The 26081-nt window shown below is 45.9% G+C and overlaps 6 protein-coding genes across 6 annotated transcripts; 2 read left to right on the top strand and 4 right to left on the bottom strand.

The window, feature by feature from the left end:
* Window positions 1–5424: 5424 nt before the first annotated feature.
* Window positions 5425–5889, bottom strand: FSST1_012216 (uncharacterized protein; the record flags this gene model as incomplete). The annotated part of the gene is made up of 1 exon (XM_083235417.1): window positions 5425–5889. One exon carries the CDS (start codon window positions 5887–5889, stop codon window positions 5425–5427), a length of 465 nt encoding a protein of 154 aa, XP_083081912.1.
* An 11445-nt stretch (window positions 5890–17334) lies between these two features.
* On the bottom strand, window positions 17335–18077 carry FSST1_012215 (ESCRT-III subunit protein VPS24; the record flags this gene model as incomplete). The annotated part of the gene is made up of 2 exons (XM_083235416.1): window positions 17335–17970; window positions 18030–18077. The coding sequence occupies 2 exons, from the start codon at window positions 18075–18077 to the stop codon at window positions 17335–17337; spliced, it is 684 nt and encodes a 227-aa protein (XP_083081911.1).
* Window positions 18078–19355: 1278 nt separating this feature from the next.
* On the top strand, window positions 19356–20241 carry FSST1_012214 (Hsp90 cochaperone SBA1; the record flags this gene model as incomplete). The annotated part of the gene is made up of 3 exons (XM_083235415.1): window positions 19356–19380; window positions 19542–19934; window positions 19988–20241. The coding sequence occupies 3 exons, from the start codon at window positions 19356–19358 to the stop codon at window positions 20239–20241; spliced, it is 672 nt and encodes a 223-aa protein (XP_083081910.1).
* A 526-nt stretch (window positions 20242–20767) lies between these two features.
* FSST1_012213 (uncharacterized protein) lies at window positions 20768–22540 on the bottom strand (the record flags this gene model as incomplete). Its single annotated transcript, XM_083235414.1, has 6 exons — window positions 20768–20800; window positions 20863–21127; window positions 21173–21246; window positions 21294–21458; window positions 22236–22265; window positions 22319–22540. 6 exons carry the CDS (start codon window positions 22538–22540, stop codon window positions 20768–20770), a joined length of 789 nt encoding a protein of 262 aa, XP_083081909.1.
* Window positions 22541–23646: 1106 nt separating this feature from the next.
* On the bottom strand, window positions 23647–23793 carry FSST1_012212 (dolichyl-diphosphooligosaccharide--protein glycosyltransferase subunit 4; the record flags this gene model as incomplete). Its single annotated transcript, XM_083223753.1, has 1 exon — window positions 23647–23793. The coding sequence occupies one exon, from the start codon at window positions 23791–23793 to the stop codon at window positions 23647–23649; it is 147 nt and encodes a 48-aa protein (XP_083081908.1).
* An 817-nt stretch (window positions 23794–24610) lies between these two features.
* On the top strand, window positions 24611–25734 carry FSST1_012211 (translation machinery-associated protein TMA46; the record flags this gene model as incomplete). Its single annotated transcript, XM_083235413.1, has 2 exons — window positions 24611–25236; window positions 25287–25734. 2 exons carry the CDS (start codon window positions 24611–24613, stop codon window positions 25732–25734), a joined length of 1074 nt encoding a protein of 357 aa, XP_083081907.1.
* Between the last annotated feature and the right edge of the window lie 347 nt (window positions 25735–26081).

Here is a 26081-nt window from a genome sequence, read left to right as displayed (position 1 = left end):
TAACTTATCTAAACCAGGAGAATTAAGTTATCTAGGTTAAATAGGCTATTAAATAATTCCAGGATTAAATTCAGGGTTAAGATAATGTATAGTCTTTAATATAGCTTAATTACTTTATATTATAGGATATAGCTTAAAAGATTCTATAATTTCCTTGCGCTACTATAGCAAATACTTTAGATAGAATAGTTAGGCCTATTTAAGCAATATCAGCAAGAGGGCTAATAGGCTTAAGCCGATATTTTATAAAATTATTTATTAAATATACACTATAATATTATAATCCTATATAGTTATAGTTTCTATAACTATATTATTGCAGTATTTATCTACTAAATAATAAAACCGGATTCCCTAGCCTATTATCTCTTATTTTTCTTATAAGATAAACTTAATAACCTTAGGATCCTTATTTAAATTATATAGGGAAGATTATTATTAATTAACTTATTAATAATTATATATAGAAAGAATAGTATCTTCTCCTTTAAAGTATACTAACCTAGGTTATACTAGTTAGGTTTTATTTATCAGGGAATTATCTAAGAATCATACTATTAGATATAGTAATAATAGAGTAAAAGCATTATAATACTAATTCTAGTATATATTACTTCAGGGAATTTTAAAGTTTTCTCCTCTAGTAAGGATATTATTATTAACAGGGAAGTTTAATAAGTTTAATAGTTAAAGGTAAGATCCTAAGAGCAGATTAATAATTATAGCTTATTAGAATACAGCAGGCATATTAAATATATCCTTATTAGAATAATAAGAGTCTTATCGGTTCTTATAGCTAGCTTCTTTAATCAAAGGATAGAGGCTTAGGCAATTAAATTATAAGGGAGAACTGCGCTTTTTAAATTAAATAGCAATCTTTTTTCCTTAGGCAATAGTTAAACGCAGGGGATCCTCATTATATAATTTCGCTATTTTCAGAAGTTAAGCCTTACTAAAGCCTTATAGGTAGTAATTATATTCAGTATTCCCATTAAAATAAGTATTTATAGTTTCCTAATATAGCCAAGGGGTTAAAGGCTATAGCCCCCTGGTTTATATATCTAAGGAGCAGAGATACCATTATTAGTTATAATCACTCTATAGATAACTTCTTCTTTAACCCTAATAATATTCAGCTATCTCTATTAATTAATATATAAGCTTATGCTTAGATTATAAGATAATATCAGATGCCCTAATTCTTCAGAACTAGAACTAGGGCCATATTGCTATTTACCTTCAAAAAGTAAAGCCAGGTTAAAAAGCCTTTTCTTTTATTAATTATACATAAAAGGTTAATTATAAGGTAAGGTTCTTAGTAATCAGAGGTATATTATAGTAATACAGAAGAATTATATTAAGGTAGGTCTATATTAGTATATAGGAATATATAACGATTAGTCGCTTAATTAAGCTAAGGCTTAGATTCGCAAAGCTAGTATTTAATTCCCTAAAAATCGGTTTTTTAGTTTTTTCTTAAAGGTTACTAGAAATAAGGCACGCTAATACAGGTAATTAAGCATAAATAAAGATTAATAGCTTTTAATGCCTCTCATAGCTATAGCTATTACTATATATTATAAATCACAAGTAGTAACTATAACTATAATAGTAAAAAGGAGGATACTCTTTCAATTAATATAAAAGCAGATCTTAAACTAAAGGGCTCAAGACCTATAAGCTAGCACATACGCCTACATATAATAGCCTCCAGCGTCTTCACTAACGCTAGCACATATTACCTCTCCTAATCTTATAATATAGTATATAAAGCTATTGCCTTTCCTATTAAATCTACTATAAGTCCCTTTAAGGAATAGGAATATTAGGGAGTTATAGGACCTTATAGCTAAATATAGCTAATACTATACTATCTTTAATTAAAGGTCTTTAGCCTATAGAGATATATCTTAGCTTTATTATTATAAGGTTATATAAATCTTAAAATAGGGCTAGGCTAATATATAATACCTTAATAATCTTGCTATATATATAGTAAAATTACCTTATATATTGCCTAGCTATAAGGCTATAGTTATAAGGTCAGATAGTATAGTAATATAATATTAATATTATAACTATAATTTAAGTTAACTTAATATATTAAATAGATAATTAAGGATAAGATAACTTGCTTTTTTATTATTATTCTTGCCTTTTTTTATTAATAGTTTTATTATATAAGGAAAAAGAAAGTATTTACTATTATCTTATTATTTTATATAGCTTTATTTTAATATAAAGTTTTATTAAAAGCTTATTTAAAAGTATAGCCTTATAGCCTTATAATATTATTAAATTATTAGATATTTACTATTTAGGCTATCTTATTTCTTTATAAAATAATTAAAAGTCTTAAAGATATAAATAAACTGTAAGTATAGTCTTATTTATATAATTCGCGCATCAATGCATAGTTCAGAGACCAGATTATAGTGAGGATATGGAGTCTGTAAAACACAACACATGATCAAAGCACGAATAATGTTAACTAATTTCAACAATCGATATGTCATGTGTTCGCCCATTTTACGCCTTCAATATAGCTTCTTATTGTCTTTCATATTCACCACATCACGATTGCGTCGTCCAAGTCATCAGTGTAACTTTGCGCCTCATCGCAATACTTAGGAGGGCCATGATCGCATCCTGAACTTTCAATTGGAAATCGTTTCTTGTGTCATCAATAAACTCAAGTTACTGTCAGATATACATCCCACAACTTCATTGACTTCTAGTATCTCTTATCATGGCTTTGTGCGTTACTATGACAGGCAGTGACTTTGTCAACTAATACATGAAGTCTGTTGAACTGAGCAGCAACTTGTATGTAATATAGTTTTATGTATGTACGTACATCCAAAATAAATGTCCTTTGGGTATGATGATGTGGCTAGTGCTGTGCCGACTAGAAAAGTCAATATAACTCCAGATCGTAGCAACTTTCTCAGTAGAAACCTAAGATTTCAACAATAAAGATAAACAATAAAAATATCGGTAAGGCCACAGTCCTTTGGGTATAGTCCACCGGACCGAACCATGCCATCTATCATTGACATCAACTACGATGTTGAGGCTTGGATAGACCTACACCGTGACCTCTCATCCAACAAACTCGCATTGGGCCTATTTACGGAATATTGAAGAGCCATTTGAACTATTCTACTAAAGTCTACCATTCTGCATTGATGAAGGAAGCATATCACCCCAACAGTATTTGCTTTTGCACTGAAGCTATGCTGGTTGCTTGCTCTGGACAACAAGACAAGGCATCAATAGACATTTCCCTGGAAAGTAACAAACACCACTGTCCAAGTTAGTTCAAATAATCTGATCAAATATTTGAGTTTTATCTATTCTATTCTCACTCCCGCTTTCATTATGCTGGCTTTGACCTTCTGTCTTTCATGCATAACGTCCATGCATCCCCAACATCACTCTATCGTCAACCTAAAGTTGGCATATGCTCTATTCGTAACTCACTACTTTAAAGCGTATCGCAGTAGTGAAAGCCCGTTCCAGCTCATTTGGTTCGCCCTGTGTTGGTTCCTAAGTCAACTCTCATTAGACCATCAATCCAACAGTAGCACTTGAGACCAAGCAAATGTCAGGGCCTTCCATGCATGGAGCTTGACTTAGACAATGCGATTTAAACTCGCAAGCCACGAGGCAAACTAAACTCAACTCGAGAACAAACAAAGGTAACAACATTTCATCTCGCCTTTTTCGCGATTTCGAAATCTCGCGACTTGGCTTGAATTGATCAATACCCCATCCGTGCGTTTGCGCCCCGTTTCTTTTGAGCACTTGATTGATGATGGGCATGCCACACCACCATGATATCAGACAAAGCCTCGTCTATAAGAACACCCACCTTTAACTTATGATACCCGATATATCTTCTATCACGAGCTTCCCACGTGAGAATATCTTTGTCTCTTATCGCCGATCTGGAAAAAGGCACACGCTCTATCCTAGATGCACCTCACCGCCCTCGCGGCCCCGCGGTAAAGGCGTCAATTTGATCCATGTGACGCAGGAGCTTGACTTGAAACCCGCGGCACGGGACGGTACCACGGGCCAAGCTAGAAAATAGAGAGCATCCCTATTGTCGCCGGTATTCGATGAATACTTTGGCAATAGTTGATGTTTATTGGTAGATAGGGAAGGATGTAGCACACTTTCAACAGCTTTGGCTGGGCGCTTGATTGTTGCCAAGATTGCTTGCACACAAGGTTATGTATACTATAGTTCAGGGTTCAGAGGGTCAAAGGACCATATTGGCTGTAGTCACGAGTAGAAGCGCCCATATCACATGAATAAGAGACAAGAGTATGTTTTGAGATGTAAGCCAAGTATGATGATTGTTGATGCTAACTAATAAGAGGGTATCTCGAAAATCAAGGCAGGCACTAGGCCGCCAAACTATCCTAAGGTATCTAAATATTCCATGCCATGTCGCCGTTAACCATGCAATGCTGTGTGTGGGTGCATATCCTATGCCCTAATGTTCCTGTTCCCAAGTGTGTACCAGCTGATTCATCCCAGTGTTGGGAGGACTGATGCAAGAACCTGTACTGTATCCAGTGTCCAATGCCCTAATGATGCAATAAATAAAATGAAACTCCTTCCTTGTATGCGATCCACCCAGATGGTGTGTGAAAAAGAAAATGATTAAACAAGATAGACTCGCCGAGTCCAAGATAAAACATCGGCTTTGATAAAAGCCTCAACAGAAAAGAATAGCGGATAATGATAGAGTATGGCCGGGCCGCAATGCGGGGAGAAAGCCAGCGGCAGATGGCCGAGCTCGCCGACAGTCCGACGAGGGCTAGAAAGTGTCAAGATGGGGGATGAAGGTTTCCATGTATCCGGTTCGGGTCATGGCAACGTTTCTCTTGATGGAGAAAGTTTCGGCCACGACCGGGAACTCTAAAGATCATGGTTGTTGATTGTTGTGTTGTTGTTGTCATTCATTCCTGTCTTGGCCTCTTGTGTTCTGACTCATTCTTGGTTGGGTAACCCCCACCCCCACCTCTGATTTGCTGGGTCCAAAGGCGGTCTACCCCATGGCGTCATTGACCAAGGTTGTGGTGGTGTATTCGCCTTCCGAGAATCAAGCCGGCGGTTACAAGTCGATCCCGAGGGTAGCTGATTAAGGTTGCCAATTTAGTGAGTGACAGTTTGGTGTGTGTCGGAAAGATGTCCATCTCCAAATGATGGGTAGGATATTCCAGCATGTGCGTTTATTGATGCGCACATGCGAAAGTTGTTGTGTGGGGTATCATGGGGTATCATATTGCCATGTAATGCAAAAAAGCAGCCTAGAGAATTGTTAGTGAATGAAGCTTGATGTTTTTGTTGTGTGTAGACATACGCTATCGTGAAGTCGTAACAGTCGTGAAGAAGATCCAAGAGCATTGTTTACTCAATAGCCTCCTCGTTGATGGAGGTGAGCTTGGTCTTGGGGCTCTTCTTGTGAGAACTGCTACGGCGCTGCTTTCGTGCGGCGGCACGTCGACGCTCCTTCTCGAGGGTGACAACTCGGATACACTCTCGCTGAATGGCAGCTTGGCGTTCACGCTCAGCCTGGAGAAGCTCGAAGTCGGAGATGCGGCTGGGAGGTGAGGCCATGGCGCCGGGAGAAGAGCTGCCAGCGCTGGAGACGCTCTGAGCATCATCGTCGAATGGATCGGAGAGGAACAGGTCGTCGTCGGAGAGATAAGAAGTGGGTCGCTCCTCACGATCAGACTCGGAGAGAGAGTCACGTCGAGGCCATGAAGGGAAAGCGCAGGCGGAGTCCTGAGATCGGTAGATGTTGCGAGACGCGATATCCATGGGCGCAGAAGAAGCGCACATGGAGCTAATGGAGCTGTATGAACCGAACATTGTTGCGGTGGTTGTGATGATAGTCGAGGTGAATGTCGTGATTGAAGCTCGAAGAGCTATAGCTGTTGCTAAATAGCAAGTAGTAAAGTGTTGATCACTTGAAGTTCTTTGTTGTGGACGGCAGATAAATGGATCCTCGAGACGAAAACCTGGGGATGCGGGTAGATATAAATGAATGAAGCAAGACGGGCAGGCAGCCGACTAAGGGAGGCCAGGGGCGTGTGAGATTTGATCTGTGTTCTGGTTTTCGGGTGTGGAATGGAGGATTTGCGTGTAATGGGGGTGAAAAGGGTGTGTGGTTGATGCCAGGGGGAGTGAGACCGAGAACGGGTGCGAGTGCGGGTCCAAGGGTCTTGCTCGTCGGGAAAGAGGGCGAATGCTAAATTCTACTCTACCGAGGTGCTGCTCGGCGTGATGCTGTGGGGGGTGAATTCTGGTGGGACAGAGGGGGCGTGGAAAAAGTGAAAAAGGAGCGGTGGGAAATTCGAGTCAGAGGGAAAATCAGGGCAATACAGCGGCTAAGTGGACGGCCGGAGCGGGCACAACGCCTATTAACCACTAACAAGATACCAGCGAGAGGGAGGGGGTGGCCGAAGAGCGGATCCGTGGGGAGGGAACGAGAACAACAAGGAAAGGAAAGAGTCAGAGTCAGAGATACGGTAAGTTTAATGGGTCGCTTCGGTATCCAGATCTGTTCCTGTTTTCTATCAAAGAATTCGCCAAGACCTCTTTTTACCTTGGGATTTGGAGGTGAAGTAGCTTATCGCGCTCGGGTCAAATTGTCCAAAGACCCGAGAACTGGCCGCACAATAACAATAAATCAGGTTTCTAATACAAGACGTATCGAGAAGAGGTTGTGAGAAGTAGACCAGAATAACAATTTTCGTAATGGATGGTTACTCGTGTTTGCCTGGCGGTGTCGGTGTTAGTGTTTGAGCTGAGATGAGCAACATTTGCCGTATACAGTAAGTTGCTTTGTAAACTTGCGTTGGAGTGACGAGAGACGAGACAATTACTGACGCTGACTGATACTGATACTGACACTGTCACCGAAAATAAAAAGGAAATTGGTGAGATAAGCAAAGCTTCATATGGACAACAGAATTTCCGGATACGTTACAACCGATAGATCAACAATAACACAACAACTTCCGTATTGGACCAAACCGGTCATCAATTCAAGACAATCTGCTCCCGTCCAAGAGACAAACAACCTGTTTCCTCGCAATGATTTGATTCCTTTTGAGCTTGTCTCTGCCCTGTGGCTTGTTTTCGTAATCTGGGGTAAGGGCGAAAAACGCCTCCCCCAGCCCTGGGCGTACTATACGTATCTACGAATAGCAACCACAATGTCACTTACAGTGCTGGCATTCGCTGTCACGGTCTCAATCACAGGCTTGCGCCTCTCTCATCCCGCGGGTCAAGATACCAAATCACGGGCTGCGCGCGGCGGCAACGGGACACAAGTCACAGTCATCATCAACGCAAATGGGAGTCACAAGCAGCTCTTTGGTCGTGGTTTTTGGGGGTGCACTGCTGGAACCGCCCAGGCTGACGAACAGGATGGGCTTATTAACCATGATCCAAGTATCTTGATTACGCCAGGTCAGCGAAGCAATGAGTCGGGGATACGATGCGATGTGATGGCAAATACGACTGACTGGCATGGCTGATTGATTGATTGATACTGTGCTGTATTCTTTTGACACGAGTGAATCATTGATTGCCTATGCGTTATTGGTGTGTTATTGGTGCTGCTGTAACGAGTCCGGTCGCTGTTTGTGCCTCCCATGAGATGGATAATGATCCATTCATTCATTCATTCATCCATCTTGTCGCATTCGTTTCTTTTTGCGATTATTCAGGACCAACGCCATTCGTTTACTTTTGTCGCTGTTTGTGATCATTCATGTTTGTCTCACCTGTAATTTATCGGATTTGATGGTTTGATTGCTTTTTGTGTCTTTCCTCTCTCCTCTTCCGTTAGATCTCTCTCTCTTGTCTCCCCCACGCCCTCTCTTTTCCTCCCTTTTCTCTCAAACAACCTTGGGCTGGGGGAGGTCTTTTCCACTTCAGCGCCCAACACACCCAAAATCGGTCCCTGGCCTGGCCTGGCTCCGCCCTGGCATACGTTGTCCCGAGATAGCTCAGAGCCCAAAGACCAAAAAGTTAAGCCTTCCGGTCGGGCAAGTGTGGTTTTTTGATAGTTACACACCACACTGTAATGCATCCCACAGGGCTGGACTGGCTGTCCGCTGGCTTACTTACCTTCCATTCTCTCTTTTCACACATTGGCTGTTCTTTTTTCCCCTTTGGGAAGGAAGGGAAGGTATCGCGGGATATCGGTGCGGTATTGGTCTCTGACAGAGAAGGCTAAGAAGACATGTAGATAAGATGTGCTGCAGCGATGCAGTCCAATGCAGGTGTTAAGGAACGACGTGCATCTCTGACCGCTCCCTTGAGGAGGAGTTATTTACATTTCTATTTGCTGGATACGTGCCTCAGGGTTGCTTTGTTGTTCACCACCATTCGTCTGCAGCTGGTTAATTGTTTTACCACCGAGGAGTCACCCATCGGTTCGGTTGGCGGGATGGCTGTCATCTTGCAGTGAGGGTGTCCGATCCAGGCAACGCCTGTCGACCACTCAGGTTGCGGAAAGCTGAGAATATTGTATTTCACCGCCGGCAGACAGCATGAACAACAACAAAGCAACTGCTGAAATTTAGTTTACGGTATGTGTGCATCTGATAGGTAGATGACGATTATCATCTCAACTGAACTCAAGTCGGGCCTTGATTTCCCGAATTGATGAGCTGGAACTATTGTTGCCTCCTTCCATTTCCCCTCCAATCCTGAAGCTTTCCAAATCTCAAGCTTCAGGCTCCCATTAATTAACTTCAACCCCCAACGTCCATCCCATCCCATGTGGTGGTCTGGGGTGCCCTTGTAGACAGTTTTCCAAAGGTTCTGGCTCAAGAATAGATTCGAGCAATCTCGGACCGAGCATTCCCAGCAGCTTCCAGCACAGGACAAGGCCCGTTTAGCCTAGGAGCCTTGACTTCTGAACTTCCGTTTCCCAGGCCGGAACCAACTGTGAGGGGGGCCCAGCTAGTTTCCCCTTTCGTCCAGGCTCTTTGAGCGCACGAATCGCAGCTTCTCACACTCCTCACCGCTAGCTGGCATGGATATCGATATTGGTAGCCAATCACGGCAGACTATATCTTCTCCGCGAAGCCTTGGCAGTTATGAATCTCGGTCGTACAAACGCAGGGTTTTAATCCTAACCTTGCCCTTGTCTTGTCTCTGCCCTTGGTATTAATGAAGCACATTCTGTCAAATTTCAAATTTCGGTGATAGAAGCAGGATCGTATTCCATTAAGAGGTATCATAACGAATGATTAATCCTTGGAAATTAATTCTCTCACTTGGCAAAAATCCCAGATGCAGGCCCCATCCGCTTAAACAGTTTCAAACAGTGAAATCTCTGATAAGATATCCATTCTCTCTCCACAAACGATACGCCGGCGTATAATACGGGGGGTTATATCCACAATCGGAGCCGCTTTTGCGGCGTTTCTCTCCACCTTGTGGCGCTCTCCCTTCCGTTGCCCTTTCGGCCGTTCTATTCTCTATAATTTTTTTTATCGCGGCTTTACCCCTCGCAAGTCTCTTGGCATTGGTCCGGATAGTTGCTTCGGGTTGAATCACTGACTCTCCTCTCGGCGCTTGTCTCGCTTGGTTGGAATCCAAAGGGAGTCGTTTGCGATACATCGGAAACAGGAGAATAGACCTCGGCGATAAAAAAGACACACTTAGTGTTGTTATGCGAGGGTACAATCATATCATCTGAGGGGTTGAGTTAAAGTGATTGGCGTAGGATTGTCAGATGCTGTCGTCTTGAGGTATCTGAGACAGCTTCAAAGAGCTACTCCGCATTTTGGTTGAGGAATGATCTACGGTTCCATCCCCGAGCCGAAAGAGGTCTGGAGCTATCACAGCTACAGCTATTATGTCGCAGATGCACAGAGGGGTCTTTTTGCCTCATTACCCCGACTGCCTAGAACGTTGATTGATGTGCTTATCACACATTTCTGAGCGACTGGACCGTTCCAAGCTGATCCTCCTCCCACAGATGATAATCATGATAGGACGGTCTGGCCCGTCGCTAACTGGACAACTCGCAAACGTGCTTGGTTGTCTGGATTCACAACTGCTGCAAGCGTGCTGATCGCGTCAGATAACAGTGGTTCTGATCTCGACTTTCAACCAACCAAGACAGTTTGAAGCCATATGGCAATGCCAAAAAGACCCTGCGTATTCCCACTTTATACACTCCACCTTTATCCGCAGTGTTTGAGGTTGATCCGGCGGTCAAGTTGAATGAATTATCGGCGTCTACGAAGATCTAATCAGTCCAAACCCTCCACTATCTGCGCCTTGCGGCGGATATAATTCGTGATGACCACAAAAATGGGTATCAGGGTCCTCTTTCTCCACGACTCTTGCGCCATTTGATGATCTACATCGTCATCGAGCAGATAGAAAATCATGTAAATGGGAGAAGAAACTCCATCCTTTGACTTATCTGTGACACATGGCTCCGCCGCCACCTCTGGAGAGATCTCTCCAGCCACACCTGGCACTCCATATTTTTCCGAACAATGCCGGTTCGTCTGGGGAAACACCAACTTGACATTACTCGCCAAAAGTCGATGACTAGAATGCTTTGGTGCTTCTTTGACAGGGAAGATTCCATGGAAGAATTCACTCACATTACCTAAGGCATTCTCCGCCTCGGCACAACTTGCAAATTGCAATGTATTGCGATCCAGACACCTGAAATTCCTCATCGCCTACACCCGAGTTAATCTCGCTTTAGTGGGTCTTTACCGTTGAACGCTGAGAAAAAACCAGATCCCTACTACGGACCGCGCGCCCGGGTTCCAGTGCCGGTATTGATTAATTGTTGACATGGAATAAGTTCAAGTGCCAGGTTTCTTTTCCAACGCTTCGGTTTTCGATCTCGGTCATGAATCGTTTGGTAAATTACGGCCCAGCCATTCTATACCGGGGGTGAATAGCAACTGTGTCCGTGTCAACCCTCACCGTTGTCCTCCAGGAGTTGGAACAAAATAAACTTTGATATTGACACAATGCTGGTAATATCAGGCCCATTACCGTATTTACTGTGTGGATGTGGATGAGTAAGAGGTTAAGGAGGAAGACGTCATTACCACACTCACTGTAACCATATTACGAACTGCAATTACCCGCGGGAAGAGACAACAACACCTCTGACAGTTTTGTGTACGAATTGCCAAGAATTCAAGACTCGTCAAAAGCTTATCGCAGGTTGGATTTGATTCATGCTCCGTCTTCATCCGTCTCGCAATCCAAGTTATTGAGCGGCCACTGGCTCTAACCATTCTCGTTTTGAAACCCCTTTAACAGCGCCTAACCGGCGTAATTGATGTTTGACCGCCGTTGTGAGCGATAGAGTTCTCGCTTGGGTACTCATCCGGTGCGGAAGAAGAAGCAATAATTTCCTCCTGTATCATAACACAGCATAATCCCCCTTGCGACGTTACCGACTCAACACCCATGTGAAAAAGCAATTAATTACTAGTATACGTACGTATCCGACACTGCGGACGGACGGACGGGTGCATTTGAAACTTTGATGTTTGCTTTGGCGATTCATCTTAAACAGTGTCATAACCCCGGACACGGGCTCGTTCCTAGCTCCCCCAGCCGAATGGACGGTAGGACGGGCCAGGTACGGAACGCTGTTCCACCCTTCCGAAGGCCTACTTCCTCCTGGCTGGCAGCCTCGTCTTTTTACCTGGCAGTTTTCTTTTTCTTTTAGCCGCGATAGGTTTGAGTCGTTCAAGGACCCTGGGAGTCGACCACCGCTTTGACTAAAGACGTCTCCACTTAGAGAGGCCTTGCACACTGACCCGAACCGGCGGTTCTCCTCACCTCCAAGGCTGGCGATGCTCATGGTTCGTCCGAATTGCTTCCTCCTGGAGCACTGGCCCCGTCATAACGTAAAAGAGGATCCTCTTCATACGGGGGCATCTTGCAATAGAGCCGAAGATTGTGGCTTATCTGAGGTACTCACGGGCCTTCTGTCAGGATTTTCTAGAGCTTCCTTTTCTTCTTTCTTGGAAAGTACCATGAGTGCTGTCCACCTTCTCTTTCGGGATTGGAAGTCTTATTGGATGCAGAAAAATATGCAGGTGGTTGTGGGCACTAGAAGGAACGGTAGAAGGTCCTTGGAAGGCCAGTCAGGATGTGTCATGAAATCTTTCAAGTGTGTCAATTCGAAGCATCCTTTGCTTGAGATGTGTTGCTCCTGAATCGTTCACTTCAGTCATTGCGAAACCTTAAAAATACAGTCTCTTTCCAAATCTCGGGCATGATTCCGTGCTACCTCGGATAAGGGGGAGTGCCTTCCGGGTTTGGAATGAATAGGTTTAGCTTCCGCGATTCCCACGTGTTTGCGGTCGCGGTTGCGATTGCGGCACCGCGGAGAAGAGATCGCGGCGAGGAAAGTGAGGAAAGTTCAGCTCTTGCCTCTTTTGTGCACAGTATCTTATCGACCGCACTTTTTGCGACATTGCCGGAAGGAGACCGAGCTTAGAGAAGGAAAGATAACTAAAGTTGCCCGAAGCTGGGGAAGAAGGGATCTGGTTCCATTAATTACCCCTTTTGGCTTGAACCGTGAGCGGGCCAATGGATGGACAAGATGGAGGGGTGTGAGTCTTCCAGCGAACTCTTCAGTGGTGAAGAAGCCTAGAAGGTCCGCTAGAAGGTCGATCATTCAATGGAATCGCGTGGCAACGCGGGTGAGCGAGTCACGTAAACCTTTATTCTTCATCTGAAGGCTTCCAGTCTGCCACGCGATTGACAGTTTAGACGTTTCATTAACGATGGTAATGCATCAACAGAGTTGCCACGAGTTTGACCTGAGTCTGAGGGTGTACGTTCTTTGACGTCTCAGCGTCTTTCCAAGCTCTGATGGTTTCACGAATGAATCGCAACTAATACCTGTTACCCCTGGAGATGCGACTGAGTTTTCATCATTAGACCTGTCTAATAAAGCAGATGTTTTCGACGGGACTGCCGCAGATGATAGCAGGATCTTCTGAGACACTTGTTTCCGGACGATCGAGAAATATCCTGACGCGGTCGACTTAGGAAGGGGGTTTGATGCGATCGTTGTATGATAGGAGAATCATCAATCAATCAAGGACGATTCAGGTCTTGACTGCCAAGGCACACTGAGATGTCACTGTGATCTCCGTACGCCACAACGTGGTGAGCGCCGCCTACGCCACGACTCGTCGCGAGAGATTACCTATTTCGTTGAAACCTAAACCGATCCCTTTTGCGAAAGATCGCGATTTCCACTTCTCTATGTCGCGTTGGCGGGAAGTGAAGAGTTTTCGTGTCTAGAGTATGACGTCGTACAAGCTGGAAATGTGATGTGTCGGTCAATATCAAGATTGAACCCCGGCCGAATTCATGTAAATAGGAATGCGAAAGCGATTGTGGCTTTTTCACTTTGCTTGTTGCATTGTCGGAAATGATGTCGTAGGCTGTGATACACCGGTACTGGCTGCTATAGCCAGCTGAGATGATACTACACTCATCCACAGCCTGTAGTTACTGTCACAGCGATGAGGCCAGGAATAGTATCACTCAGGTTGCATTCGCAATACGGAGGCCGCGGGGGTGAATATTGATTACGCATCGTACAGTATCTGACATGAGATTGGCTCGGATCTGTCAGCTCCGAATTTACAGTTGAGCAACACAGTCAGCAGTGAGGTGTGTCTTTGTTGGTGATTAATTAACCCATCTGACAACGGATTGTGTTGTGTTGAGTTGAGTCTCGTGATAAAACTCGTCTTGGCTTGGTCCCCGAACTGTAACAATCCAGCGCTTCATGTTTCTACACGTCCTTGCACTTGCACTGGGGGCTGAGGCCAAGGCTGCCCAGGCGGTGATGACGAAGGGTCAGCCAGCAAGCATTACATCTGATAGCAGTGCCTCGTCATCTGCTCAAGGATCATGATCATGTTATGGGGTAATCCGGGGTAACTGCAAAACTGGAACTGTGTTTAGTGTACGTACTGAAGTTCAACTGTCCGATCCGGTTGACTTGTTGTTGCACCTAAAGTTTGTTGTTCATGAGTAATTAGCTGTGTTTCTGGGGTTATTAGTCCTTGTTGATCAATAACGATTATCAAAGTATCGCGTTGACTTTGCTCCGATGGAGGGTTAACTATGAGATAGTTAAGTCATGATCACCTTTGATGAGCATGTTACCGAGCGACAAAGGGCGTTATGACAATCTCATATTAAGGAATCATGATGGAGTGCGATCGATAGTCATGTTGAAACATTTAATTAATTTCATAGCTGGAATTTCCTCAATAGTTCCCTCCTTATGATGCCGTCATTGACATCGATCCTCAACCTCATACACGCCCTCTCTGGATTCCTTTGATTGAGCCCAAGATGAGTGATTGCATGTTTTCTTCTTAATCCGAAATCGGCCCAAATTTAGGTTATTCGTCTCGTCTCGTCTCGTCTCGTCTCCTGACAAGGGCCAATCTCTATCATCCCATCCACTGCATGCCACCTCCCACGATAATTGAGTGGGGGTATAAAGTAGGTACGGATATTGGTCTCACATATCAATATCACGTCAATCACATCAGACAAATCACTTACGGCCTCAATGAAACGTTTCATCTTTACTATTTCTCAGGTACCAAAAAGGTAAAATTAATTAGAGCAATCACCCGCTGCAGCCTCGCAAGCCTCAAGGCCGATCTGGTAGTTGTCTCTTTAGTTTCCTCATCTGATATTAAGGTTAAGATGCCGTTTCATTGGATGTGCCGTGACAGCGCCATGCCGCCAACAAACTACCGGCCAAACAGCTGAATAACAGAAGCAATCAACAACCAACAGCCCCTGTAAGAGTGCCATCTCCAGTGTCTCACTCTCAGGCGTCAAGAGCGTTAAACCAACGTTAGGCTCGGGTCAGGTGCTTGCCGTACCTCGCCGTACTGCACCCGTCCCGATGATCTTGCATCCGTTGCTTGATCCCCTTCCCTTGTCTGGTCTTGTTTGCTCTTCTCCCACTCACTTCTCCCCCCACGCAAGGGCAACAGACTCAAACTCAATCCTACGAACAATTCTCAGCCAAGGGATCGCTACACGAGGGACGATCCTCTAGTTCCCGCCTCGCTTTTGCACTACCCTGCCCTTGTTTGTATTCATCTCGCAATCAACAATAAGGGGGACAAGATCAATTAAGTGTTTGCTTTGACTATCGTAGGTCTGTGCCCCCGCGGCAGTATTTTGCTTTCCCGGTTGATTGTTGATCAACTGTCTGTTCTGATTGTCTAATTATGCTTTTCTTCTTATCCGCAAGTCTAACCTGTATATGTCCTCTCGTATTGAAGACTTGTTTGTTGAGCTGTCTGTCACCCTACCATATCATGTTTCGAGAAGCGGTCAGTTGAGATCTATTCATCCCACTGCAACAAGGTGCCGGGTAAAGAGAGATAACTGCACGCCCACTAACCAAACCAGACCAAATTATGCGTGTGCTCGCTTTGACTGACTGCCCCGTACTGCAGCCTTGCTGGCTTCGATCCAACCTGCCTATCTACCTGCATGTGCAGCGTAGTGCAGTGCAGTGCGTCTTGATTTTACCCTACACCGATCAATATGTTTCAAGATTCTGCTGTATCAGGTACTCAAAACTTGGCCTTCACCGACTACGGCTTAAACGCCATACATATAACCTACCAGCATACCGCCTTTTGAAACCGCTATCCTCTTGTTCGCAGCTTTTAGTTAATATACGCCTGCATGTATGCAGGCACATTTTCAGTACTCAAGTTGTACAGCTGCAGTACGGTGTGCCCTTTAGATTAATCAACTATGCGCTGGCTCATAGTTGGCGCGCATTCACCCGTTCTTACACGACAGCAGACTATATCAGAAGTGGATGCTGTCCCTTGCAGCTACCCTTGACTTCGACCTTGACAACATGTTCGAGTGAGTCATGGTAGAAAATTTTTCTTAATTGATTCTGTGACGTGACTGTAGGGTGCCACAGTTAACCGAATGGCTCTTTTTATAGTCGGGGTAAATTGTTTGGTGGTGAGGCCATCTACGTGTGCCCGACCCGTAATGTTGAGAAGACATGTGATGTGAGGAACAACACATACCACAAATTTACCTGTTTTTTTGTATGGAATTGCCGTGTTCTGACGAGGTACCTCCGACCTGACCGAAACAAATGTTATTTACCTATGTATCGTAAACTTGAGCGAGTTGAGGTTGGGCTGGGTTAGCGGGCTACTTCAGGTACTGAGCTTTAGGGTAAGTCCACTTCCCACAACGATGATGAATTGGTATTGTTCTGCATATTTCTATAATTCCATCGGTGTTTTAAATGTAAATCCTATTACCGCCTAAAATAAGTTATTACAAGCTAAACAAGAATACTCAGAAGAGAAGGAGACATATAATAGGAACTGGAATATGCTCTTCTTGTCTAACTGGTTCAACTTCCGTCCATCAAAGTAGAATCTAAAGATTGGAGAGAAGACTTAGAAATCGCAACTACTTGTTGAATATGAATTATGGACTCTCTTCCATTAAACGCACGGTAGAATGGGATAGTGTTGCCTATATGTATACTTTGACCTTGGGACCTGGGCTGCTCCAAAGATGTCAGTTTGTATTCTAAGAAGATAGAATTCAAGTCAAACGATGTCTGACAATAAACAACTGCATGGGGGTGCCTATGATATATGAGTTGAAGATGCAAATGAATAGAACTGAATCATCCAGGTCAACCTCACCCTTATCAGGCAGTCACGCCAGTTGAGGCAGGCTGTGGCAGAGGCTTTGTCATGTTGCATGACGAGGAAGACTTGTGTATAAACTACTGAATGTAAGTTCACCCTATCTTCAGATATAGGCCGAGTCGCAAGCATCACTCTATAGTCTACAACTACAACACGAACGGACACAAACTAAATGCTCCCTGGTGGAGGGTACCTTACGGAAAGGCTATCTGTGAACCACTGGTGTGAGCTAGTTAACGATAAAAGCAAACGTTAATAGTGCATTGAAGAATTCAAGACGTTCGACATACGTATAGTCGGTTAATCGAGAACGAATAGGCTCAATCGGTGCCGATGGCAGCTCGATGCGAACGTGAAATGTGGTTATATAACTTATCGCCGAGAGAAATACAGCACTCACAGTGATCTGTAGCTTCAAAGTCTTTGTAGTATCGAATGTATGCAAAACTGCAGATGCGCCAAACTCCCCCAACTCCTTCCATGTTGAAGAACAACTGGCACCTTCAAACAGTAACTAATCAACCAAGTCTCATGCCACCAAAATTCTCTAACTGCGAAGCGCCTCTAATCGGTTGCGCATTTGATCCATCATAGCCTCTGCATCCTCCTCCTCCTCCTCCTCCTGAGGCTTCTGGGGTTCTGGCATGGGCGCGACAGGGAGACTGGGTTGCTTGCGGTCCTTGAGGACTTCTCCCAGAACCTTCTCCACCTCACCCTCGGCCTCTTCATCTTCCATAAGCATGTCTCCGTCCGCGGGAAGTACATCGTCGACCATCTCCTCGATAACGCCCGCCTTCATCAACTCCACGCTCAGTTCTTGCATGGTCCCCGCCAGTTCGGGCAGGCGGATAAGCGAGTTGACATCCTTCATGATGCCGACACTAGCCCGGATGGATCCCTCGATCTTTCGCACTGCAAAGGCCTCGTTGACCTGCATCTGCACCGAGGAGAGCTGCGCCTTTGATGTGACCAGGCGTTGCGATTGTTTGCGAGCGCGAACGAGCTCACATGCAAAGTCACGGGCTTCTTTTTGAGCTTGTTGGGAGCGAGAGGGATCGCGCTGGCCTCGTTTATCGGCTTGAATAATGAGATTCTTGGTCTTTGCTTCGACTTGCTTAACGGTTTGGATGTCGCGATCGAGCTTGCGCATGTTTTGACGCATCAATGCATTGCATTTGCGCATCTAGAATGGTCGGTCATGTCAGGATGCCATGTTGAACGAGAAGGGCTAGCGGTGCGTACCTGAGCCTGAGGATCAGGCTTAGCGAAGAGAGATTTAAACGTTTCCATGATGGCGGTTGGATGTACGAAGAGGTGGTAGATAGGAAGTGAAATGCCCGAGCCAATGACGCAACCGTGGAAATGAACAGATGGCGGAATAGACGAGTCGCGTAAGGATGTATGCTGGAGGCGAAAGTCGATATAGAAAGACTAAAATTCAAAATACACCATCAGAAGTATATTAGAACGACAAGTGTCTCGATGCAGTTGAATTAGCCGCAGCTAGTTGTTAGATGATGTTGGGTCATGGTGGTGAGGCTCGCACGTTTGCAAGCCTCAAGGCTGAGTTGGACGGACAAAGCCAAGATCTAATTGGCTCGGAAAGCACAAAAAGAGACAGGGGACTTGTTCAGTGGAAGCACCACCAATTCGGGGTCTTGGAACCTGGAGTAGCGTAGAGCTATCATTCTTTTTTAGAAGTTCAACTTTAAACACCATGGGTTCTCGGTTGGGAAAGCCAGCCTTTAGAATTAGCTGCATTCTGGTAGTCCTGCGCAGATACTTTTTGAGGATTTGCGATCTTCATACTGCTCATCAGAAGTGCTTGAGACTGGCACTGATATTCATTCGCCTGCTTACCCCGCCATCCAGATGCCGACCGCGTGTAGGTCCTGGTCCTGGCCCAGGCTGCCAGAACGAAATCCTCTGCATATGAGGGGTTTCAGAATCCAGGCAGCTAGCAGAGGGACATATTGCATAGGTAATTAAACCATTGAAAATAATTGAACTCATAGATTCGCTCCATCAGATCTGGAAGCATCTCGTAACCGCTCATCTCATCACCAACCTCCAATTCAAGGCGACAAAGCTCCAGCACCTTCTAGGAGCTCCAGCCCGTTAACAGTGGGGAAGCACCGGTGATTTTCAAGGGGCGGGATAGAGACAAACGTCAGAGTGGGCACCTTGACGAAGGTGATAGCAATGTACTTCTCCCGCCACTGGATTTGTCTGTCGTATCAAGTACCCCCGCATCAATTGCCCCTCCATTCTCTCCCCTTCTTAGACATTCTACCATCCCGCCTGTGACCAGCGACAGACCGTGCAAGCCTCACGCCTGCCTGCAGCAAAGCATTAGTAGCTGCTAATAGGGACAAAGGACCTACAGAATGCAGTAGGAGCTAAAACTGCAACTCCTCCGCTCCGCCCACCAAAAACTCGACCAGCTCGTCTCCATTCGCCTTGCATCATCTGAATCTTTCGCCTTTCTTCTTATCTCTTGTTTTTTACTCCTTCACGACAAACGTCTTTTCACGATACTCAAGATACCCTAAAGACTTTTCCTTCACAATGTCTGACACTGTTTACCCCGAAGGTACGTCGCTACTCACCCTAGCCTTGCCCTCGTATTCCCCTCTCCCTGATGCAAGTCTTGACGCATACGCTGCCAACATTTTTCGTGGTGGTTTCAAGCTTGATCGCATCTTGCACACACATACAATGCCCGTGTGAAATCACATGCTAACTCTTCTCTAGTCCTCTGGGCTCAGCGATCTTCCGAGTCTGAAGCTTCCAAGAACTTCATCTACCTCACCATCTCCGTCCCTGATGTGCCCAAGGACAACATCAGCCTCGACATTCAGCCCACCAAGCTCAACTTCACTGGAACCTCATCCACTCTCAAGAGGAAGTACCATGTTGAACTTGAGCTCTGGGGCGAGATCGACACCGCAGAGAGCAAGATCAACCACACTTCCAAGAACGTTGAAATAAAGCTACAGAAGAAGGAGCTCAAGAACGAGTACTGGCCCAGACTACTCAAGGACTCCAAGCGCGTCCACTTCCTCAAGACAGACTTCGACAAGTGGGTTGATGAGGATGAGCAGAACGAGGCCCCTGAGGACGACTTCTCTCAGTTCGGTGGTATGGGTAAGTTGAACAACATAACCACACTCAACAACAACAAGCTGACATACAAACAGGTGGTGGCATGCCTGATATGGGCGGCATGGGCGGCGGCATGGGTGGCGGCATGGGCGGTATGGGTGGTATGGGTGGCATGGGCGGTGACTTTGGCGGCATTGACTTCTCCAAGCTGGGAGGCGGTGCTGGCTTCCCCGGCGCTGAGGGTGAACTCGACGAGGAAGAGGGCGACGACGACGACATGCCCGCGCTCGAGGGCGACGACAAGAAGGACGCCGCCCCTGCTGCTGCCGCTACTGAGAAGAAGGATTAAATCCAGCAAATATGATTGTTTGACGTTGCCAAAGGCGAGCATTTCTAAACTATAGCACAGGATTAGGCTGGGTAACTTTGGCGTTGTGCCCATCAAGGCAGGCTTATTTCTCGGATATGTAGTTTGCACTGCACTGCCTGTTTCGATATGGAAGCAAAAAAATGGAAAAATCGTTAACCCTATGACCTGTTCACTTGCATAGGTATGCTTGGAGAGCATGCCGTGTGAATATGAATGATCCCATGACTTGTAGAAAGACATACTACGTACATGCAATGCGCCTATTCATCCATGACAGTAATATAGCAAACCTTTTTGCACACTTGCGATTTATATAGGCATTCAGCACGAACTCATCATCATCTTTTTACCATATTTGAGCTAAGTCATAAAATCAGGTATTCAAAAGCAGGGCAAAAGTGATACGTTGACTCCCTAAAGTTAATCTAATGCAGCAGTAAAACTGGATAACCGAACCATCGCAAACCCTCCGTAAACCATCAGCCAAATTCGTGGTATTTTATTATTAATTCTCCCTCATCGCCATCGTTACAAGTTGCTGAGTTTACTGATATCATGGTTAGCATTGATTTCTCTTGAAACACAGACGGAGATACATACAGCGATCTCATCCATATCAGCATCGGCAGTGGCGGCAGGTGCGGCAGCAGGAGCAGCAGTGTTGCTAGCAACCTCAGGGGCAGGGGCGACAAAGTAGTCAGCCATTTCTGAATCGAGTTCCTCTTGAGTCTTCTTTGCAGGACGGCTGCTACGACCGCGGCGCTTCTTGTTGGCAGCTCCCTTGGCGGCTCCCTTGGCGGCACCGGCGGCGTGCTTGTCAGCAGCAGCGGACTTGGGTTGAGCCTTGGCCTGGGACTTGGGCTGACTATTGCGTTGTTAGCGGTATTCGCGTATAGATACAACAACTTACGAAGTGCGCTCAGCGAGGGTCTTGGCGGCAGGAATGACTTTGTCAGCCTGAGCGGCCCCGACGACGATCTCAATCTAGTTCTGTTAGCTATTGAAAAGTTGAGAAGCGATGGGTAACATACCTTGATTGGTCGGTTGTCGACAAGAAGACCATTCAACTTCTGGAAGGCATTGCTAGCGCCATCGGACTTGTGGAAGGTCACGTTGGCGACACCGCGGCTCTGTGAGTTGGGACCGTAGACAAGCTCTACTCGCTTGATAGGTCCAACGGACTGGATGAAATAGTCCTATTAGAAAAGCGTCAGTATTCCGAAGTGTATGGTTGAACAAAATTCGTCATTCCATTTCCGAGCCTTGGTCGTTCCATTTCTGGGAGAATTTTACATCGCCAAGATTTGGTAGTCGTTATGGTTGAACAGCAAGCAGAGCAGCGAGACAGCTTGAATCCCCGATCTGCCCCCCGAAGGTTCGAGATCAGTCGAAGCGCATACGAGACCACACCCACATGGCTCTCATTCCGAATGGCCCACTACTCAGGGACCCAACCCAAGTTTTACTACTGCTCACGTAGTACCCAAAAGATTTGCTGAATAATAAACACATAGTTCTTCGTTCCCCAATTTGAACTGGCTTTTAAGCCAACATGACTTCGTTTCAGAATATCTTCGAGGGGCATCTGCTGCATGTGCTCACTGCTCGCTTGCTGAAGTTGATGCGGGATTCCAAATGGCACCGTCCTGAGGAATCCCTGTTGTCCTTTGGCTGGTGGAATGCGCACATCGGTATGACAACCAGCATCCTGTAAGATCAACGCTACACAGGCGAGGAACGCTGACCAGGCGTGTCCTTCAAGATCATTGCGCGACCAGGATGTTCTCGACTTCCGACAATGTACCGTTTCCAGGTTTTACCAAGTCGAGGAAGGAGAGTAGGCGTCCGATAGCTCCAGGCCGAATCGACAAACTAGTCGGACAGACGCGACGTCGAAGGCAAAAAATGAGAGCGGCGAAGAATAAAAGGTCGAACAAAGTCCGAGGGCCTCAAGAGGCACAGCGGAAACATACCTTAATCTGCTGCTCCGAGACGTCCTTAGGCTGAAAGAATTGTTAGCAAAATTCATGCATACAGAGCCTTGTGCAAAACCTACCAGATTGCTCACTATGATCTTGCTGTCCTTGTTGGGAGCGGCCTTGGCCGGGGCGGGCTTTGCGCCAGAACCGCGTGCGGGCTTGGTGTTCTTCTGGATACCACCGATAGGAGCAGCCGCGGCTGGGCGTCCAGCGGAACGGCGCGGGTTGGAGCGACGGCGAGCTCCACGGCGCTGGGCCTGGGTGATGTCGTCAAGAGATTGGTCGAGCTTGCCAGACATTGTGATGTGTTATTTGTGAACGTGCGACGAAAAGGTCAAATAAAGACTGAAGAAAAGTCCTGACGTCGATGGCGCGAAAGTCGCGTTGGTCGAAGAGAATGTAGTTGCGGAAGCTGGAATAATAAAGTCTGATAGACTCGAGATGGAACAAAAAAGCGCGCGTACGTGATTAAAGCGGCCGAGATTAAGAAAGAAATTATTTGGGTTGGGTTTGAGAGTGAGTGGGTGTAAATTGATGGTTGAAGGTTGAAGTTTGGGGATGAAGGAAGAGGAAGGGAGGGAGAGAGGGAGGAAGGCGACAAAAGGTAGGGACAGGAAAACGGGGTAGGTGCTGCCTCCTCGCTCCTGCATCAATGCTCTGTTACCTTCAGCTCCAGGCACATGCGCCACCACAGCCACAAATTCGAGTCGACCTGGCCAATCAAAAGGTAGCTTGAAAAGGTGTCAGAAAATTTAGAGCGTGGTAAATCTTCATAAGAAATAAACCGTCTAAGCACGGGTTAAATAAGCAGTATAGTGACTGTGCTATTTTGTTTTGTATGCTGTCAGAGTCAAGTTTTTTGTTACCCAGAAGACAAGGCTCTGTAACTAGGACAAAGGCCACTAAAGAGGTGGCAGTGCATTAACTGGACAGCTTGCAAACACTCTTTACTTTATTCGAAACAGCACATCGCGATTGCTGAACAGCTCGGTACACAAAAGGGGGAAGAGTTCACACGCTTTTGCTTTGTGATCAATAATCCAAAAGAACTTCTCCGCGAAGCTGCCTGGAAAGCATAACTCAGGTCGAGCCAAATTAGTCTGCAGAACGTTGATATTATGGTGCGTCACTATTGGCATCACTGTATGAGATCCGTCCCGGGGAACACGGTAAGCATTTTGAGATTCGGTAGGAATTGTTCAACACTGTATTGAATATAATCGAATCCCGTCCAACAATGGTTCTATGCGGCCCCTGATCTGGTTATATCGAGCCTAAGCTCTCTGTTGTGGGTACGTTGTTCGATCTTTCGAAGAGTTCTCCTAAACGCCGAGCAGTACTTTTCTGCAAATTGGATATCCCCATTCGTGAAATTATAGAATGCACAGCCGTCGCGAATGCGCGATCATAGCGACTTTGAAGCCCCCTCCTTGCCACCTGCAACTGTGCTTTTCGGAGCGTTGACTTCGAGGAAATGGTAGACGAGAATAAGAAGCATTGCCGCGACGCCGAAGAAGATGGCTAGTTGATAGAGCTGGCCGTCGGTAATCATGGTCGCGGTTGAGGTGAGTAGTAAGTCGATCGAGGTAGGCCTGGGAAGCTTGCGAATCCACGGTTAGTGCTTGCCTATGCGCGAGAGGCCACGTCGTGTGAATACTTACAGGGTATTCGACTTGAAGTAGACTTTTGTGTGTAGTAGAATAAATCCTGTAATTGACTGGGTGATCTTTGATAGTCTAAGCGTGTACGGTCCACGATGCTGTAGATGGATGCTATGGAGAGTGAGCTTCAACTGGCCAGATGGAGCTCTAACTGTCCCGTTCGTGGTAAAGGTACGTACACTATTACTGGGATTACCTATCCCTTAGCGTGGCCCGCAGTTGAAAGATTCACTATCCCCCACCGTATGATGAATGTCTTCAGATCCTTTGGCCAAGCTCTACGCAATTGATGTAAATGGTTTGGATTACAAGAAACTATTAGAGAATCCATTATTTATCGATTGGATTTAACAAGCATATATTATCATATAGCTCTCAACAGAACTTTAAAAAAGAATGTATGTATCTACTGTGACCACTAAAACTGGCATAATTGGCCAGTACTTGACATTAAGAAAAGTCTTAAGCCCAGCACGTGACTAACCTGTGACTTCATCCTCCACCAAGGCAGCCCAGCCCACCAACTATCAGCAATCTTGGACATCCGTCTTTTTTTCAACCCAGACTTGGTGGCTTTGCCTCATACCATCACCAGAACGAAACTGCGAGTATATACAACCGTAGGAAACCTCATCGACGGGTTCGAACGTTCAAATACCATCGAATTTTCTTTTTGTCTCCCGATTACCCCGCCACCGATTGCCCATCATGGCTCCTAAGAAGGGTAAAGAACCTCAGCCTAAGAAGGCGACCAAGACGGTCGAGGACCGAACTTTTGGTATGAAGAATAAGAAGGGTGGTGCTGCTCAGAGGGAAATCGGGCGTATGCAGGCAAACCTCCAGAATGGTGGTACAGCCGAAGAAAAGAAGAAGCAAGCCGAGAAGGCGGCCCGAGAGCGTGAGAAGAAGGCGGCTGAGGATGCCAAGAGGGATATGGAGGCCATGATCAACAAGCCAGCTCAGATTCAAAAGGTGCCTTTCGGAGTCGATCCCAAGACGGTTGTGTGTATCTTCTACAAGAAAGGCAACTGTGAAAAGGGCAAAAAGTGCAAGTTCTCGCACGACCTTTCCGTGGAGCGCAAGACGGAGAAGAAGAACCTGTACACCGATCAGCGAGGAGATGAAGAAGAAACGAAGAAGGCCGAGACTTCAGCAGATTGGGACGAAGACAAGCTCCGAAGCGTTGTCTTGTCAAAGAAGGGCAACCAGCAGACCACCACTGACAAAGTATGCAAATTCTTCATTGAGGCAATTGAGGATGGCAAGTATGGTTGGTTTTGGATCTGCCCCAACGGAGGAGATAAGTGCAAGTACAAGCACGCTCTTCCACCTGGGTATGTGTTATCTTTCAATGTGTCTGCAATAATCACTAACAACAATGTAGATTTGTTCTCAAGACCAAGGAACAGAGAGCAGCAGAGAAGGCGCTCATGGATAAATCACCGCTCAAGACTCTGACACTGGAAGATTTCTTGGAATCTGAACGTCACAAATTGACAGGAACCCTGACGCCTGTGACACCTGAGTCTTTTGCCAAGTGGAAGAAGGATCGACTTGACAAGAAGGCCGCTGAGGAGCAGGCACGTAGTGCTAAGGAGAACACTGGCCGTGCCATGTTCGAGAGCGGAAAATGGAGGGGCGACGACGAGTCCGAAGACGAAGATGACGATGATGTCTGGAACCTGCAAAAGCTTCGCCAGGAAACAGAGGTCATTCGTTCAAGAAAGGAGGAGGAACGCCTCATGGGAAGCTATGCCACTCCCGACGGCGGCACTACGGGTCAGGCGACACCGGCAGAAGATACACCAGCTGAGGAGGCCACCGGCTCTTGAGTCAAAAGAGACAATGGCGCATGGCACATGTAGTCTAGAAGACTTAGGATCTGCGATTTCGTCGAGCTCTCTTTATTTTGTTGAGCTCGCCGGGGAACGGACCATCCAGAGGCAAGCCGAGCCCTGCTGCAGACCTCACATCAGTGAATTCGCGAGTGAGAGACGTGAGCAGGTCTACCATGGCGATCTCGTCATCTTGTCAATCCTCATAAGAGGATGGATGACGTCTTTCATCCGAGTAGAATACATTACAGTATCAGTACAACACCATGCGAGCTGGCAAATGATGGTCCAAGCCCTGTTTGAAATACAAGTCGCTGCTGTATTCATACAGAAAGCGACTTTGT

This window comes from Fusarium sambucinum, chromosome III, assembly GCF_050947815.1.
Source record: "Fusarium sambucinum isolate potato_lamoka chromosome III, whole genome shotgun sequence".
NCBI classification, from domain to species: domain Eukaryota; kingdom Fungi; phylum Ascomycota; class Sordariomycetes; order Hypocreales; family Nectriaceae; genus Fusarium; species Fusarium sambucinum.
Note: the sequence above shows the minus strand (reverse complement) of the source record. Positions and strands in the feature narration are given on the sequence as shown.